Genomic DNA, 18282 nt, shown 5'->3' on the forward strand with positions numbered 1-18282 from the left:
GCAGCGTCTTGGGAAGTTTGCAAGATTTTAGTCCATTAATATGGTGGTGCTTTGGTGAAATTTCAGAACGGGCAGAGATAAACAGCCATAGTGGGGGCAGAGGCTGGCCGAGGGCTCCCCGCAGAACTCAGCCAGCCTCTGTGTTTCTGCTCCTGGTCCAGGCCTTTCACCTAAAGAGGGGGTGCCCCAGTGACCCCCTTTTCCCTTCAACCAGCTGACACCATTTGGCGCTTTAACTACAAAGGAAAAATATAAAATCGTCACCCAGTCTCTTGTTCCTTAACTGCTCCCTGATATGGGAAAGCCCTGTCCAAATGTGGATAATTTGGAATTGTTCCTGCATCTGTGACCTTCCCTCTCCCCATCTCCCAGTCTTCCCCCACCCCACTCCTCAGCCCTCTCCAGCAAGCCCTTCATCCATGACTTCCTAGTCCTCCAAGCTACGCCTACGTATATTCTAGGACAGTGATTCTCAAACTTAAGTGTGCATCAGAATCACTTGGATGGTGTGGTAAAACGGTTTCTGATTCAGTAGGTCTGGAGTAGAGCCTGAGAATTTGCGTTTCTAATAAGTTCTGAAATCGAGACCATACTTGGAGAACCAGTGTTCTAGCACGACCAGTGGAGGGAGGGAATACTTCCAGAAACTTGTGCTGTGGCGCCATCTAGTGGTCCGAGACCACAGTGGCAGCAATCTGTGCTGGGCGAGGTGTGAGAACTTGAAAATCACCCGTCTCCCCTCGCTCCAAGAAATTCATGGCTTGTGTAGAGTGCTTTCACTTTTGTTATCTCTGCTTTCTCTAAGTAATCTTTTTATTAACGTTAAATGATTTCTTTTCATTCTCTGAACGACCACGGGCAGAACTGAGACTGGTGGACAAGTCTTGAAGCCAGAAACTCTAAACAGTGCAAACAGACCGTAGTGTTTGTCCTCCAGATGCTTCTAACCGAAGACATGACAACTCTAGCACACTGGCAGACAGCAAAACAGCCACCAGGCTACACAATAACTAAACCCTAATTTAACCCACAACTGAGTCCTCAGCACTTCCTGGCAGCCAAGTCAACATAGGAAATAAGAGTTCCATCTTTTCACAATCTGAAGCAAGGGAGCACGCCTCTTTAAGAGGAAAATCAAATTGCCCAAGTTCTAGGAACAGTGGATCTCAAATTTAACAGGGCATGAGTTTAATTTAGTCCAGTCCCATTCTCAAGAGTTTCTGGGTAGGACCTAGTCCTTTGCATTTTTAACGAGCACTCTGGGTAAACTCTGAAGCAAATGGCCCCGAATTTGAGGTTGATATTTCAGATTTATTGATATTTCAGATACTGTCTGAAAGGGTGTGGCCTCCTCTAACGGCATGCCCCCAGCGCAGAAATGACACGAGCCACATGTGTGATCCTCACACGTCCACTAGCCACCCTTAAAATGTAAAAAGAAATGGGCATGACTGTATCTTATTTAACCCACAATATGCAAAGTATTATTTCAACATGTAATATTGTTCTTTTTCTCATAAAGTGTATATTTTCACATTTACAACACATCTCAATTTGGACAAGTCAGACTTCAGGTGCTCAGTAGCCACATGTGGCCAGTGGCTACCGTATTGGACAGCACAGCTGTCTGTGCAGCACATCCATTAAACCTTTGAATGACGATGGAAATGCTCTGATAATTATCTGCATTTAGGCATCATTTATTGAGCACTTCCCACCAGACTCTGTGCTAAGGGCTTTACATACTTTATGCCAGTTCAGCCTCATGTCAACCCTATGTCAGTGCTCTCAAGAATAGACAGGGTGCTGTGAGTCGTCCACCACCACTGCCCTGTCCACGTGTCCTGATGGCCCAGACGGCACAGAAGGAAGAATGTGGTGGGGAGTCTGAGCTAGGCTGCTGCAGGTGTGGAGGGCTCTGCAGGGGAGATACAGGGTGGAGGTTGGAATCCAATCCCAGGGATGAAGGGGACGAGATTTAAACACGGAAGTGGATGCAGGGGTGGGGTGGGAGTGAGACTGGAATTGCACGTCTGTTTGGATAGGGCGTGCTGGTGGCAAGCAACGGAAAGGGATTAGGACTTTATTAGGAGGCAATGGGAGAAGCTGGCAGAACAGCAGTGGGAAGACTCAACAGCAGGCCTCAGAGGGCAGCTTGGCAGCAAGGGTTTAGGGCTGGTCTCTGGAGCAGCATTCTCCATGCCAGCAGCACATCAAAGTGACCTGATGAGCCTTTTAAAATCTCAATACACAAATAACTACTGAAGCGGAACACATTCCGACCCCATGGCCCAGCAATCCTCTTCCCAGGTACAGGCTCGAGAGAAATGAATGCATCCATTCACCAAAAACATGAGAATGAATCACAGCACCTTTATACATTACGGCCTAAAACTGGAAACCTAAATGAACATCAACAAAGAACGGGTAAATAAATTGTAGAATCTTCACATGGCGGAATACACACCAGAGAACTGCTGATTACACATCCCCTCTCAGACATCACAGTGGGTGGGACAGCAAGATGCAGGAGTATTTACTGGATGATTCCATTCATATGAAGTTCCAGAAGAGGCAAAACTAGTCTTATGGTGACAGAAGAATAATAGTCACTTGGGGAGGGGTTATTGAGTACAAAAGGGCATGAGGGAAACTCTTGGCGTCCTGGAAATGTCATCTATCTTCATCTGAGATGGTTACCCAGGTGTATATATATATATGTAAAAATGCATCATGTTCTACCCCAAGATTGTGCACTTTATGCACTTGAGAGTACATATGTTATACTCTGAAGGTAATCATTAAAAAAATATATCTCAATTCCCGGGCTGCAGCCCGAACCAATTAAATCTGCACCTCTGAGAATGGGTCCCAGGCACTGACAGTTTTAGAAGAGATTCCAATATGCAGCCCTGAATCAGTGCTTCTCAAACTTCGATGCACACACGAATCTCCTGGGAGTCTTATTAAACTGAAGACGTGGTTTCAGGAGGGTGGGGCTTGAGACTCTGCTCCCAGGTGCTGCCAGCACTCCGGGTTTGTGGACCACACTTTGCTACCCAAAAGAGGGTCTTCCTGGTCTACCCCAGGTTCCATGCCCACCATATGGGGGTGGAGGGTTCTGTGCCCGATCACACTTCCAGGAACAAGGCTTCCACCAGGGGGGAGTCTCCAAGACACAGAGCTGCCCGCTACAGAGAATCTTAAGATGGACCCTTAAGATTCTGTAATTTTCAAAGTCTAAAGAATTCATGGTTGGAAAAGAGGCGAGAAATACTAAGGCTGCATTTAAGTTTGATAAATTGGGGGGACAAGTGCACGAGTGTTCACAGTGGGGGTCAGCAAACGTTTTCTGCAGAGGCCTAGGTATTTTTGGCTTTGCAGGGCATACAGTCTCTCTCGCAAGTACTCAGCTGTGTGGTTGTAGCACAAACACAGCCACAGACAACACGTAAACAAATGGCCGTGCTGTGCACCAGTAAAACTGATTTACACACAGGCCTGGTCTGTGACCCGCGGTTTACGGTATGCAATCACTCACGTGTGTGGGTGAGGAGGGGTGGATCCTCTGGTAGGAACATGAGAACCTAAAAATAGTAGTCTCTCCTGCAGAGGAAACGTGGGTGTCTGGGGTATACGGAAAGGAGACATCCTTCCACTGGTTTTCCCGTGTTATCTTTGGAACCATGTATTGCGTGTATCACCTATTAAAACATGGAAAACAAAAAGAGAGGACTTCTACACATGACATATTGGCAGACAGCTTCCTGTGAAGACGTGCCTGCTCTCACTTTTACCTTCTCTTTTTTCAAGTGTCCGCGAGCCAGATCCAGAGGATAGCCCCCTCTCAGGACAGCCCTTGCTATGCAGCTTCTCCATCACCTCTCCCCACTTTCCTCCACCTTCTCTTCCTTCAAGGTGGTGGAGCTACCTCCTGCAAGGAGCCCTCCCGGCAGCTCAGCAACACTGGCCTCACTCATCCTTCCCGCCAGCTCGGTTCCTTTGGCCACTATAGAGAGCGGCAAAGGCACCGCACGCAGGGACAAGCACAGACTGGAGTCCCGAGGGCCCAGGTTCCAGTCCCAGCTCTGCTAATTCTGAGCTTGCTTCCCATCTCACCAGCAGTTGCCAGGATCCCGTAAGGAAGTGAAGGAAGGCGGCGCCAGAGGGAAGCACCATCTGCATAAAGATCACCGAGCCCACCTCCCCAAACAGAGACGCCTCCTAGCCTTGCAGCCCCTGGCAGGACGCTTGCACACAGCAGGCACTCAGTGGAGACGAGATCAGTGGGGCAGGCAGAGCTCCTGCCTGTCACCAAGCCAGGCAGGCTGAGGACAGACAAGAAACCCCTCCCAGCTCCAGGTAGGAGGTGTCTGCCTTCCGGTGCCTTCCAGGGCTGCTCAGATGTTGGCTGTCCCCACCAGATGTCAACTGGGCCTATTTCTAGCAACAAACAGCCAAGATCTCTCCGAGATAATTTGCTTTGTAAAAATACCAAGTCAGCCAGCCTCATTAAGGGGAATCTTCAGGAAGGCCCTTATTTGCAGAAAAGACCAGTCTAATGTCAAACCTGGCAGGTACCTCTGTGTTCATGATTCACTCCCATGCTTCACAGATGGGCTGGGTCGGGGGGGGGTGCTGGGTTCTGGGAGCAGAGAGGGCGAGTAATTTGCCCCGAGCCCCATGGCCAGAGCTCTGAGTCCTCAGAGGAAAGGCCCGGGACTCATAACAATACGAAGATCAGGAAGGCTACAACAGGTTGCAGGTAACGCATGACCCCCAGACCTCGGTGACGCGCGACAGACCTGGTTCCCACACCACACATCGGTGGGTTGGCCGCAGCTCTCTGCAACGTTGACTTCAGGCCAGAACCCAGGTGAATGGAGGAGTCTCCACCTGGAATGTGGCCAATGCTGGTCCAGAGGGAGAGGACAACTTCACCACAGGCTGGCCCCTGAGGTGTCTGCCTTGGGACACACACCCGTCTCTCCCCACCTCTCGTTGACCATGCCAGAGCTCAGCAGCGCTGGGATGTGCAATCCCGCTGCAGGCGGGGAGGAGGGATTTTTGGCAAGGAGACTTCTGCCCCAGCAGAGATGTTCGGTTTGTGTCGGGACAAAAAGACAGAAATGTTCAGGAGCAAGGACTCATACGTGTTCTGAAAACAAAAAACTTCAAAGAAGTACTCTAGACAAAAATGAATCAAAATCAAGAACTCAGAAACAGTTATATAAGAAACAGGTGAGCAATGAAGCTGGGAAAACATGGAGTTGGGCCAAAATATTTTTTAATAATATGACATGTAATGTCATTATTAAGAGATAGAGGCATATGTGAAAAGTTTAGAATTTTGAACTGTATTCTAGATGATTCCAACAAAACCCAGGAGACAGAGAATGTGTGTGTGCACCCTTGCAGGAGGAAGGGCAGAAATCTGACTTTCTGCTGAGTTTCTTCTTGTTCAGGGTGAATGGAGGCCTTAAATATGTGAAATTGAGAGAAATATAAATTCAAACATATTTAAAACTTTAAAGTCATCCACTGGTAACAGAAAAAAGATGTTGAATGCTCAATTTACTATAGGGAAAATTTTTGATCAAGCTAATGAGGAAAGCAAAAAAAAAAAAAACCCCACCAATTAGAAAACATAATAGGAAAATGAACTAAATGGCAAATAATATTGCAACAGTGATCACAAAAAACAAGTGAAATTCACCTGTTAAGAGATTGTCCAGATTTCACTAAAAAAAAAAAATCCTAGCGATGTGTTTACAAGCCAGCCATCTAAAGTTAAGTGGCAGAGAAAAAGGATGTAAAATTCAAAACAAAAAGCACCAAACAGGATACCAAAGATATTTTACATTGATAAGAAAATACCATCCATGAGCTTTTTCAAACCAAGAAACATAACTGAAACTTAATAAAAGAAAAACAGGAAAACATGACAATACCAGAATCATTTAATGCACTTTTCTTAGAAATGGACAGATAATACAGACTGAAAAAAAGAGGCGGAGGGAGACGGCAAGAAAGAAAAACAATAGATTTGAATAATTTACGAGACCGATTTAATAGATTACATGAAACTTGATACCAAACCAATAATACACATTATTTTCAAATGTTGGTAGAACATTTGCCATGATCCCCTCCCCCCAAAAATCATTCTAAAGTTCATCTGGAAAAACAAATGTGCAGAAGAACCTAGAACTTTTTGAATAAGATACGAACACAGATGTAAGGCTGTCGGTTTTGGTGTGATGGTGATCAATGGGATAGCCTAGTTCTGTGCTGGCCAGTGTGGTAGTGCCTCCCGAGCCAGCTGGCTGTTGAGCACCTGAGCTGTGGTTAGTCTGAAGAGACAGGCGGGAAGTACACGATATACACATGGGATTCCAAAGACCTAGTGTGAAAATACTGTGAAATATCTCACTAATATTTCTAATGTCCATTACATGTTGAAATGAGATGTTGGGTTAAACAATTATTAAAATTAATTTCACCTGTTTCTCCTTTTTATTGAGGCTCCTAGAAAATTTTAAATTATACATGTGACTCACGTTAAATTTCTATAGGACAGCGCTGGTCTAGAAACAATCCAGACTTTCTATTTTTGGTTCATATCCTTGATGACATCTTCCAATGGAGACTTCATTTGCCTTTTAGATCACCATAGATTTAAAATGTTCACTCTTCAGTCTATATGCTGCAAGTTTATCCTGGCTTTGTTTACATTACTTAAATTTTCATTTTTCACGTAAGCAAAATGATTGATCTCTCCTGTCATAGTGTGTTTCCCATTCTAAGTTCCAAAACTTTTCTATGGGCTGATCATTTCACCACTGTGGCATTTACTGGGGAGTGTGGAAGGAGGCACAATCATCCTCATGCTGCTTCAGAGGAGCCGTGGTTGAGAACCCGGCAGAGATAACAGCCCAGCTTTGAGTCTCAGCTCCACTCCACCCAAAACCACTTTCTGAAGTCCCCGTCGTCTATCTCCAGGGTCAGTCTCTTCCTCTCTCGGTTGTCGTGAGGACCAAGTATCACCTGTAAAACAGCACGGTGTTGGACACGTAAGCTCTCCATAACTCTAGCACTAATCTTGTTCCATCTGAAGCCCGTGATGGTTAGATGATACTTCAAAGTGGCATAACTGAAGTTGTATGAGGTGTAGCCCCAGAACCCAGGCTCCATGCTGCCACCCCTCTAGGACCGGCCACTCCTGTACCTGGCAGGGCCCAGAGGACGAGAGGGGAAGTAGTGGACACAAACACCCTGTGTGAGTACAGGCTGGAAGCTCTGTCATTTGTCCAGCATCCCACCTCTCTCCTGCACCGGGCAGGTCACCCAATCTCTCCAGCACTGGCTTCTCCCATGAGTTTCAAACTCACATAAGCTGTCCCCTGGATGGCCTGCAGGTCATTCAAAGAACATGTTTAAAGTGTACTCGCCCGGAGGGCTGACGTCCAGAATGATGGAGCTAGACCTCCATAAATCCGCTCCTCTGTAAAAGCAACAAGATTACTGGCAAAATGGTCAAAATCAACTTTTTCAGAACTCTGGAAATCAATCAAAGGCCCATGACGATCTGAGAAAGGGTTTATTCCAAGAGTACATGCCCTTCACCAACCTCAACTCGCTTTTCCTCCCATATATCAAACCTTGTTTAATGGACCTATCCCTGAAGGCTAACACAGTAAGACCTGAGACACCAAGAGCAGCCCACCCCCTCATCATCACTGTGTCCCCCGACCCCGCCAACCCTGGGGGTTTTATCCAAGGATCCTGACCCCATCGCTTGCCACCCCAGGAGCCATCCCAGAGGAAGCCCGTGTCTCATCTGGACCACCCTGGCCTTAGTCTCTGTCTTCCACCTTCCCCATCCTCACTGCACCAGAATCCTGTGGTTCCATTTAAAACCCCTCAGTAGCTCCCAAAGATAAAGGCCAAATCTGCACACCAAGCTTTTTGAGTTCTCCCCAAACTTGTTTGAAGGCTCCCCAACACCCTTTCCTGCTCCGGCAAAGCAGAATGGTACAGAAGTAGCTTAGACCTGGGCATAACACGACTTAGCCAAAGTCAATGACCAGTGGAACTTAGGGCTACAGCAGCTAAGACTGCACCAGAGCTGGCTGTGGGCCAAGCTCTGTACAAGCAGGGACATTTGCCTGATTTCACTTCATCACCTTATGAGGTCGGTGCCATTATCTGATCCCACAGATGCGGGAAACTGAGTTTTTACCACTTGTTACCCAAAGCTGGGGAGAGTGGCTGCAGCTCTGTGGGAGGATTCCCTCAGCGTGAAGGACCCCCAGGCTATCTCAGCTCTCTAGAGACCCCTGGAGGGTGGGCAGCTCCGAAGCACCGAGGCCTGGGCCAAAGGGTCTGAGCCTGCCTTTAAGAGGAGGGACCGTTAGATCAAGAAGTCATTCTGGGGGCCAACCCCGTGGCTTAGCAGTTAAGTGCGCACGCTCCGCTACTGGCAGCCCAGGTTCGGATCCCGGGCGCACACCGACGCACCGCTTCTCTGGCCATGCTGAGGCCACGTCCCACATACAGCAACTAGAAGGATGTGCAACTATGACATACAACTATCTACTGGGGCTTTGGGGGGAAAAAAGGAGGAGGATTGGCAATAGATGTTAGCTCAGAGCCGGTCTTCCTCAGCAAAAAGAGGAGGATTAGCACGGATATTAGCTCAGGGCTGATCTTCCTCACACACAAAAAAAGACTTTGTTCTGCTCTCACCATGCAAACGAATGCATTCTTTATATCATTCTTACCACTACAGTAGATTAAAAAACTTCATAGACCTATTAAGAGTGCACAATCAAAGAATTTTGGAAGCCTGGCTATTTGAGACATTCACTGGGAGAAGCCAGAGGAAGCTGGGCTGCCACCTTGTGGGGCAAGGGGGGGAAAAAGCCAGATGGAAATTTCTGGCTGAACTGTCTTCAAAGAGCCACGCGTCTCCTTTAGACGGGCCCCTGTAAGCCCACCACACTCACAACTACCTCTTCACTCCCCACCCCCAATCTTTTTCACCATGGAAAAAATGGACTCAAAGCTATAGTGTATACAATTCAAGATTTATATAAGTTACTTAAGTTACTTATTTTAAATCGCACAATGCTGAAGCCAGTCTAAAAAAGAATCAAACACACACCACTGCAAGGTAATTCAATGAGTTGCTTTTTTTGTTTTTTTAACAAATTTGTACAGCAAAAAAAAAAAAAATCCCCAGATCACAATCTACCCCATACAGTCGCCCGGTCCAGTATGCAGGAGCCACGGGAGCCGAGCCTGTGGCAGGAGCTTGGATGGGCAGCTGTACTTCTGCTCACAGGTGACATGGGCTGTCGAAAAATCTTGAGTTCCCTTTGTTCTCCAGTGTATCTTATACAAAATATTACATTTTTTTAAACACATATTTACAGTTTGCACAAATAGAAAATGGTTACAAATTACAACCAGGCTTGGCAAGATAACAGTTCCCCTCCCTGTCAGAGCAAGGCCAGAGGTGTGATTGCTTCATATTTACATATGCATTAAAAAGTCTGCCTTCTTAGAGACCTAGATGAAGTTTATAAAAACTGGTTAAATATCATAAATTCATTTATGTAAGCTGAACAAGTGATCGATACCAGTTAGTTAATTCATGTCTTGCTCCCTGAAGAAAGATTTTGAAAAGAAACCCTCTCGAGCAAGCAACACATTCCTTGGTCTGTTTGCTACAGTTGGTTTGGTTTTGGGTAGAGGAAGTAGGAAGGAGTAAAGGAGAAATAGGACAAGCTGGTTGAGATAGTTTTTCTTCCACTTTTTTTTTTTAAACAGCTTGGAAGCAGGTTATACCGACTGGCTTGTTAAACACCATCCTATGGCTTGAAAAGAACCCACAGTTCCCTCCTTGTCTCAGAGGCGAAACGTCTTCTTAACACGACTCGAGTATGAAAGAAAGGACTTTCTGGGGAGGACGTTTGTTATTCTGATGTCAAGTCTTTGCCTGGAGTGCCAAGCCCAATTTCAACAGTGCAAAAAAGACTCCAGAATCGGCTGTGAGGGCGGGGGTCAGAGGCTCGCGTAGTAGCTGTCCACCCACTGAGCAAGTCCTCGCTCCACCAGCGACCGGTTTATCAACACCACCTAGAAGACAAGGTCCCCTTGAGAGCTTTGCCCACAGCACGCAGGGGTCATTTCTCAAGCCAGCGTGGGCTCTCTCTACGGTGCCAGGCCGCCACCGCAGGCAACAGGTACAAGAGTGATGGGGCGGGGGGCATGACTCATTTTCTAGGCCAACAGGGGTGTTTACTTAAGCGTTCTGTTGGCATGAGGACAGGCTTTTCAATACACTGAAGAAATCTAAGCTTTAATACCATGAGATGGAGGAGAGGAAAACCAACGGACAGAAGGTCCAGAAAGTTCCACTGACATTTTGTCGTGGGGCCTGTCCTGTGCACTGTGTGGTGCTCAGCAACATCCTCGGTCTCTACTCACTAGATGACACTAGTATCACCACTCCCACCTGTGGCAAACCAAAAACACCGCTGGAGATTGGATCAGTGCCCCCCAGGAGACATTCAGCATAGTTATATCCTCTGATTAGCTTATGAGGAAACAATGGTAGAATCAATCCATTCCTGCTGGCCAGTAACTTGGAAGGAAAAGAAGGACAGAACTTACTTCATCTCCAACCACACTCCATAGCTGAATCAGAGGAAGGCCAGTCGGACTGTAACTTGTCACCTGAAAAAACAAAACAAACAAAAAAAACCCAAGCATGTTTAGAAGCTACCCCATGCACCTCTCATTAAAAACTGCCGGCCAACCCAGGGCCCAAGCCACAGGAAGGAAGGAATGCAAACGTCAGTTCCCACGAAGCCCAGATACTTGATAGGCAAGGCCCAGAGGCTCCTCAGACGGACCCTGTCCAGCCCGCCCCCCTCCCACCCTCCAGCCACACACCTGAGCCAGCAGCGCTGTGTTTCCTGTCATCTCGCTCATAGCTGCATCCGCCTCAGGTGAAAAGCGGTCGTCATCTTTAGGATGAGAAGGGAAAGTGGTATTTAGATTCTCACTGCAACAAAGTATTCTCGTCACTTATACAACTTCCGGAGTCTTCCAAGTAGAACGCTTCAGACAGTGCTATGGAACTTGAGAAGAGCCCAGGCCTCCTCCTGACTCCAGCTGGATACACTCAGGGTCCCTGCTACATGCTACCTACCCACTGGGGAGAGAGGACCAAAGGGACAGAAACTCTGCCTTCAGTGGAAATATCACCACCACCACTACTGGGGAGCTGAATGGGCTGAGCACGTTGTATATGTTCTTCCACCGAATCAGTAACACCCTATGAGACGGCAGGTGTTATCCCCGCTTTCCAGGTGAGAACACAGAGACAAGGGTTGATGGCCAAAGGCCAACTAGCTCCCAGAGAACTGAAGGTGGATTCAAATCCAGGCAGTTGGCCACACAGCCCAATCTGGGCAGTGACTCTATAGTGGGCAGGGCACCGAGGCAGCCTTCTTCTTCACATAAAAGCTACATATAAGAACACACCCACGGCAAGAGATGGTGAGGATGGGAGAGGCAGGTTTACGAACGTCCAGGAAAGGCTCAGGAAGGAGGGAGTGTTTCAGCTGGGTCTGGACAGAGTGTTTAGATGGACAGAGATGGAAGGAAGGCTGGGCAAGAGCAATAAAGGAAAATAAACAAAGCCTTTGCCCAGCGTTCTAGCTGACAGGACTCCAGCTAGGCTGAGGTGTTTCTAATGCACTTTGTTGCTTTAGACAAGATCAAGATTAGAAAGGGCAAACCTGGGAAGGGAGGAGTGTGGAAAGAATGGATTCGTACCTACAAATATGCCCTAGGACCTGCCATGAACAGCTGCCACGTGACCACCGTCCACCTACCAGTTGCTGGGTTAATGTAATTCCCTCGGCCACCCTGAAGACAGGTGCTACCCCCATTTTCCAGAGGGGAAAAGTCAAGGCTAAGTAACTTGCTCAGGATTGCACTACCATTTCCCCTCCCTCCAGTGAGGCGATCAAAATCTAAGACACCACACAGGTGAGTGTTAGCATGGTCCCCACAGTGCCACCAGGGGCCAGGGCCCAGGTGTGCAGTGCCATGGGCCTCAATGCTTGCCTTCAACCACAGGTGCGAAGACTCAGGGTCTCAACTACGTTCTGGAAGGTGCCTGTGTTGGAAGCCTCTCAAAGTTGGAGGCCTGGCTCAAGTCTAGAGCAGGGGACCTGAAAAAGTGGTCCATGGACCAGCAGCACTGGCATCACTGGAGAACTTGTTAGAAATGCAAGTTCTGGGCCTCCGCCTGGAACTAGTCAATCAGAAACTCTGATAAAGGCAGCAGTCTGTTAGCATAAGCCCTCCAGGTAAGAATGAGGGCTCCCAAAGAGAAAGACCTGCTCTCAACAACTGCCCCCCTAAGCCAGAGGCCCCACCTGTTACCTGACAGGGGCATCACGCTGTCCAGAAGGACCTCTGCTCCCTGGAACGGCAGGGTCACAAAGTCAGACCTACAAAGGCAAGAAAGGAACACATTTAACACGGACTTGAATGCCGACTCCACTCCTGCTGGTATTTACCTTCTGCTTAGCGCCATGACCCCCACAACACAGGATGGAGCGAAGCCGAGGCACACGTGATGGGCGGCAGGCCACAGCTCCCGGCAGGCTTGAATGCAGGCCGCCAGCCTTGCTGCAGCCTGACCTCAGAGCTACTTCTCGCAACAAACTCCCTGAAAGAGGTCTGCTTCCTCTGCTGTATGAAACTTGGGAGAATTCTTCCACAAGACAGGCCTTTCTAGCTCAGTTTAGCTGAAGTGAGCAATGGAGTTTGTTGATACCAGACTCTGCTAAAATAGAGTAGGCAGCAGGAGGGAAGAATTAACCCGTGTCCCAGGCTTGTAGAACTGAGCCAGCTATGCAGAAGTCACACATCTCCTAACAAGCAGGGCATGTGCCTGTCTGTCTGAGGGGTCTTGACTCACCGGATTTGCCGGAGCACGTCCACTTTCACTCTCTTATAGCCACCGTAGTCCACATAGCGAATCTCGACTTCGTTGGTCTCCTCGTAGGAGGCCACCACTTGGGCTCGCCACCAGGCACCATCCACGCCAGGAGCAGCACAGATGACCGTTACTGTAGGGTAGGAAGAGAGCGTGTGGACACACCTGGCCCAGGGCAGGGCACCAAGGGTCACCCTGCTCAATGCTACCCACCTCCCCATGTTACTTCTCAGAAGCCTGAACCTCCACAGGGCAGAGGAACGGCAAGGAGTCCCCAAAGCCCCTAAGCCCAAGAGTGGTCCACGGAAGGACCTGGGCATGGGAAATTCGGCCTAGCATGTGTGCTGCCCAAAAAGCATTCATCCAGATCCATTGACTCTGAAACTTTCCAAAGCCTGAGATGGACACAGACTAACTGGAATAAACAAAGTAAAATCCAAAACTCAGGGAATGGGGACTTATATTCTTAAGGGAAAGTCCCAGAAAGAATCAAGACCCTCCAAGTGCAGCAGATCTCAGTGGCCTGGTATCTAGAGTCTGTTCTAGTCCACGACCACTCAGAAGTTGATCAGAAGGGGACTCCCAGGCCTAGAGCCCACTTCTAGCCTTTACTTCAGGAAGGTGCTGAGAGCTCTGATGCCCTGGGGAGCCAACAAGGCCAGAGAGCAAGTGCCCCAGAGGTCACCAACCCCACCCTGGGACAGCAGGGGCGGGACAGATGGAACCACGGGGTGACGTCACCCAGCAACACCCTTAGCAGCTGCCCCCGGCCAGCTGGGATGAGGGCCTGTGACACAGCTGCCCACACTGTGTCCTGACCCTGACCCCTGGTGCAGTCACCTCTGGGACTCTAGTTTGGTCTTTATCGCTGGGTTGAGGCAACATTAGAAAATCTGAGAAAAACTAAATCCTTATTCCTCCAAAGGAAAAACCATACAAAACGCTACAGATAATGTCCAAGGTTTTCCTGATGCCTGGAAGCCCACCGGGGGGGAGGGGGGGGGTGTCTCCAGGTTAGGAGTCCCTAATGGGATGGGTGGAGAGATGGTCTGACGTTCGATTCTTGCTAACAAGGACAAGACCACAGTGACGAAGGACGGGCTCGGGAGTGCAACTGGGTTCAGATCCCAGCTCCTGCTCAGGTGTCACTCGGGCAAGTCACTTGACTTCAGAGGCTCAGTTTTCTCATCTGTCAAATGGAGACAGCCAACCCACCGCAGGGGTCTGCTGCTCTTGCAGGGAGCTTCTACAGAAACCAGCATCTGCATCAGGTACTTTACACATGACACATACAGTACCCAACCCTAAGTCCTGGGACAAGCGGGCATCAGCCCCATTTAAGAGATGAGTGGCAGAGCGGGGATCTGAATGCATGTGTCAACACTCCACTCCAACCCCCTCATTCTCTCCACCAATGGAAACACCAGCTTGGGCTAGCCAGGACACTCAGATCAGAGTACTCCACACCAGTGGCAAGAGCTTAAGGAAGCTGTTCCCATGAAGGATTCCAGAACAGCCTCCTCCTGGTCAAGACCAAGAGCAGAACAGGCCACCCCAACACTTCTCCCCATGGCCTGGTCAGAGCCCAGGGCTCCCCTCTGACTTCTCGAGCAGCACTTACTTTCCACCGGGGTGGGCAAGGTGGGGATTCCAGGCTGGGAGTAGCAGAGGTACATCTGCTGGTCCAGGCTGCGCAGCGCGTGGAAGGTAGGGTGTGTGTGCTGCTGCACAAACAGGTGCCCAGCGTTGACCTGGTTGACCACGATCACCTCCACAGTGATGCCGTCGGGGAGCATGAGCTGCAGAGAAGAGGAAGGGGCAGCAGGCACTGCAGCAATCCTTCTCATGTCTGGGAGAAGCCCCAAGGCCCAGGGCAAGTCTCTGAACTGGCGTATGTTCCAAACGGGCATGGCAACCCAAAGCAACATGGCACCCAGATGGTAGAGGTTCAAGGAAAACTACTTTAGCCATGGAAGGTGTGTGACCCCACTGGAGCCCTTGTCCTGCAATACCATGAGTAGCCACTACAGGCGGGCGCCTCACCTCAGGGCTGGGCAAGGAGGCTGCCAGGAGCCAGCTGTGGATGTAGGGTTGAGCTCCCCCTGGCCTAGGCCAAGTCCACATGCCAGAGCTTCCCCTCCCCCCACCTCCTCTGATGAATCAGTAACATCCAGGGAAGGCAACCCAGAATGAAGCAGTCACTGACAACATGGAACCCGAGAATAAGAGGTGGGCAGGCCTTCAGGCCCTGCAGCCAGCTCCTTTGGGCCTGCAGCTGACCCCAGGAGCTGAAGGTTTGACAATGTCTCTCTACTCTGCCTTTCTGCCAGCAAGGGTCCATTTTCAAGGTCTGCAACAGTCTGAGTCATATTTGCTCTTCTTCTCTACACTCCAGACATCCTCCCAACTGATACTCACTTTGGAACTTGGAATGTAGGTTTGCTCAGTTGCCAGGCCCCCCATTAAAGGCCTTAAAGGGGCCAAGACTGGTCTCTAGAAGACTTGTCTTTAGACACCAGTTTTGCTGATGCTAAGCTACAGGCAACATCTAGGTGTCCCGGACACAGTAGGGGGTCTAGTCCACTTTCCAGCCAGGTGGCCTCCGCCCCTGCCCCCAGAGCTGCTGGTTGAGGCATCTGGAATCTCTCCTCCAGTCCTACCAAGGCACGCAGAGAACAAGGGAAGGGAGCCTTACCAACCACTCAATTATTTAAAAATAAAGGAACACCAATGACCCATTACAAGCCCATCCAAGCCCACAATGGTGGGTCCCACCCAGGCCTCAGAGGTGTTGGACTGTGACCCTGGACACACCTTGGAGTCCCAAACCAGTCTGGACACACCCAGTCTCCTGGATGGACTATAACCCTTTCTAGGCAAATGCCTTGAAAACACAAAGGGTGCCCAGGTGGCAGAGCCAGGGGCGAGTGGTCCTTCCAGGTGGGGCATGAGAGGCCTCTGGCTTCCTACCAGCACTCCAGCCCCAAACCTGGCCCAGAGAGAACACAGGCTAGAAGAAGAACTGACCAGTAGAGGCCAGAGGTGAGAGGACACAGGCCTCAGTGAGCTCTTGGCCTTCTTGGCCCATGGTCTTGGGAGTTTCTTGTCTGGGGTAGGTTGCGGGGAAAGGGGCACAAGCAGTCCTAGTCCCCTGGAAGCATGCTCACCCAGGAAGTCATTGGAAGAGAAGGCAGTGCCAGCGAAGGCAGTGGGGGCGCGTAGATATTGGTGAGGTTCAGTTCCTTGAACTTCTTCCCAATCAAGTTCAGCGCTTTGTCTACATGATGCTGAGAGCCTAAATGGGGGGTGGAAGCAGGACACAGTCAGAGTGGGTAAGACAAACACAGCAAAACCAAACTCACACACACTCCCCATTCCACCGGACGTTTCCTACAGTTAAGTACATCTTTAAGGTGTCAAAATGCCAAGCTTTGCCTTAGGAAGAAAGGCATCTCAAAGGGCTTGAAACCTGTTGACCTCTCAAAGGATGCTGTGGTGACCCGTGCTCTGAATGCAACAGGAGGCAAGCAGATGTGCAAGACTCGGTCCTCAGCGACCAGAGGGGACCCACACTTCTGCTCTGTGAGGGAGCCGTGTGGGGCAGGGGCCTCTGTAAACCCAGGACTCCGGCCCACCCGTCCGGGTGCCCACGCCTCCCCTGGCCAGATCTGGGAGAGGGACCCAAGTCTCCTCAAGCACCTGAATGGGAGAGGAGGGCTGAAGGGAAGACACCCAACGCTCCCCTCACCTGGGCTGAGCAGGGTTCTCTATTCAGAGACTTAGATCCAAAAGGGGAGCAACTGAGACTCAGATGCTCTATATTCCAGGGAAGAAAACCAAACACAGGGCAGCAGCGGCCCCTGACCTTCTATGTGGCAGATCTGGATGTTCTGGGTGTAAGGCAGGGTGGAGATGTAGATCTTGGCACCAGATGTTTGCTTCAGAAAACTCACATACCGTCCCTGCTTGCCGATTAGCCGACCGACTAGGTGCTTCCAGAGAGAAAGAAAGAGATGAGAGAGTTAAGGGGAAACCAATTCCCTACATTCCCAAGACCTGCCTCTGTTTTACACAAGGTCAAGGTCAAACACATCATTAACCATTAACATGTCAGCACTCATTTGCCAGGCACTGTTGTAAGCACTCACATTTACTCAAGTACCTATGAAACAGACACCTTTATCACCATTTTACAGACGAGGACACAAGCCCAGAGAAGCTAAGCAACTTGCCCAAGCTCACACAGCTACTAAGCAGTTGAACTAGGCAGTCTGGCTCCAGGACTCAGCAGTTCCCATGTCATCCCCGACAGCGTGACCCAAATCCAGAAAGCTGCAAAGGCAGCGTCTTCTCCCAAACCCACACTGTGAGATGCTTCACCAGCACAAGGTCGACTTACTCCTCCTCCACCTCTTCCGGTCTACTCACGTCCCAAGATAAAGGGGCTCACTTTGAAAGTAAAGGTCCAAGAAAGAACCCCTGGGCTCCTGCTGCCAACTGACAGCAGGCTGGAGCCTCAGAGCACAAGTGCCAGCACACCAGAGCTCAAGGCGGGCAGAGGCAGCCAAACTTAGGCATGAGCTAAGACAAGCTCTGAAATCATCCCAAACGACCCCACCCCAGCAGAGCAACCAGGGCCATGGTCCCTCGGCACCCAGAGCAGCCTGGATGTGCTCTCTGCAACCACTGAAGGAGAAAAGGACAGGATCACTCGACCTTAGGGTCACTGGGGGAGGAGGCAACCGAGGCAGCCAGCACCCCAGGTCAGAGCAGCCTGGGGACCCAGAGTTCAAACCTAGCCAAGTCTCCACCGCAGCAGGGAGCTAAGTGCCCCAGGAGAATGCAACTATTTCAGAGCCCCAGAGATAAAAACCAAGATCAAGCTAGTAAGTAAGTTTGAACAGCAAGAAGCTAGAAACCACTTAAGCACCCTGGAACTGGGGACCGGTGAAGTAAACTGACATTCACACAATGAATAATGCAGTTAAAATTACATTTTCAAAGAATAACACAGGAAAATTAAATTGTTAAATATTTAAAAGCATTAATTAAAGCAACATAATCCCAGTTTTGTTTAAAAACCACAGGGTGCAAGACAAGGAAGAAATAAAAGTCTTCCCAGTCGCTCTCGGGGGTACAATTAGAGCGGATTTTTATTTTCTTCATACATTTCTATACTTCTCAAGTTCTCTAGAATACAGATTTACGCTGTGCTCAATTATAACTACACTCCGCGCTGGAGAGCTTGAGCAGAGCGA

The 18282-nt window shown here is 49.4% G+C and overlaps 1 protein-coding gene across 3 annotated transcripts in view; it reads right to left on the reverse strand.

Moving 5' to 3' along the window:
• Nucleotides 1-9961: 9961 nt before the first annotated feature.
• The window catches only part of AKAP1 (A-kinase anchoring protein 1), a 29707-nt gene continuing 21386 nt past the window's right edge, over nucleotides 9962-18282 (reverse strand). For all 3 annotated transcript variants that reach the window (XM_058560603.1, XM_058560605.1, XM_058560606.1), the window contains exons 4-11: nucleotides 16890-17016; nucleotides 16192-16319; nucleotides 14646-14823; nucleotides 13007-13157; nucleotides 12466-12533; nucleotides 10963-11036; nucleotides 10681-10743; nucleotides 9962-10143 (exon numbers count right to left, since the gene is read on the reverse strand). In XM_058560603.1, the coding sequence (XP_058416586.1) occupies nucleotides 10069-10143; nucleotides 10681-10743; nucleotides 10963-11036; nucleotides 12466-12533; nucleotides 13007-13157; nucleotides 14646-14823; nucleotides 16192-16319; nucleotides 16890-17016 (864 nt within the window). In that variant the 3' untranslated portion in view covers nucleotides 9962-10068. The remainder of the gene's footprint in view (nucleotides 10144-10680; nucleotides 10744-10962; nucleotides 11037-12465; nucleotides 12534-13006; nucleotides 13158-14645; nucleotides 14824-16191; nucleotides 16320-16889; nucleotides 17017-18282) is intronic.

Source organism: Diceros bicornis, chromosome 18 (assembly GCF_020826845.1).
Source record: "Diceros bicornis minor isolate mBicDic1 chromosome 18, mDicBic1.mat.cur, whole genome shotgun sequence".
Taxonomy (NCBI): domain Eukaryota; kingdom Metazoa; phylum Chordata; class Mammalia; order Perissodactyla; family Rhinocerotidae; genus Diceros; species Diceros bicornis.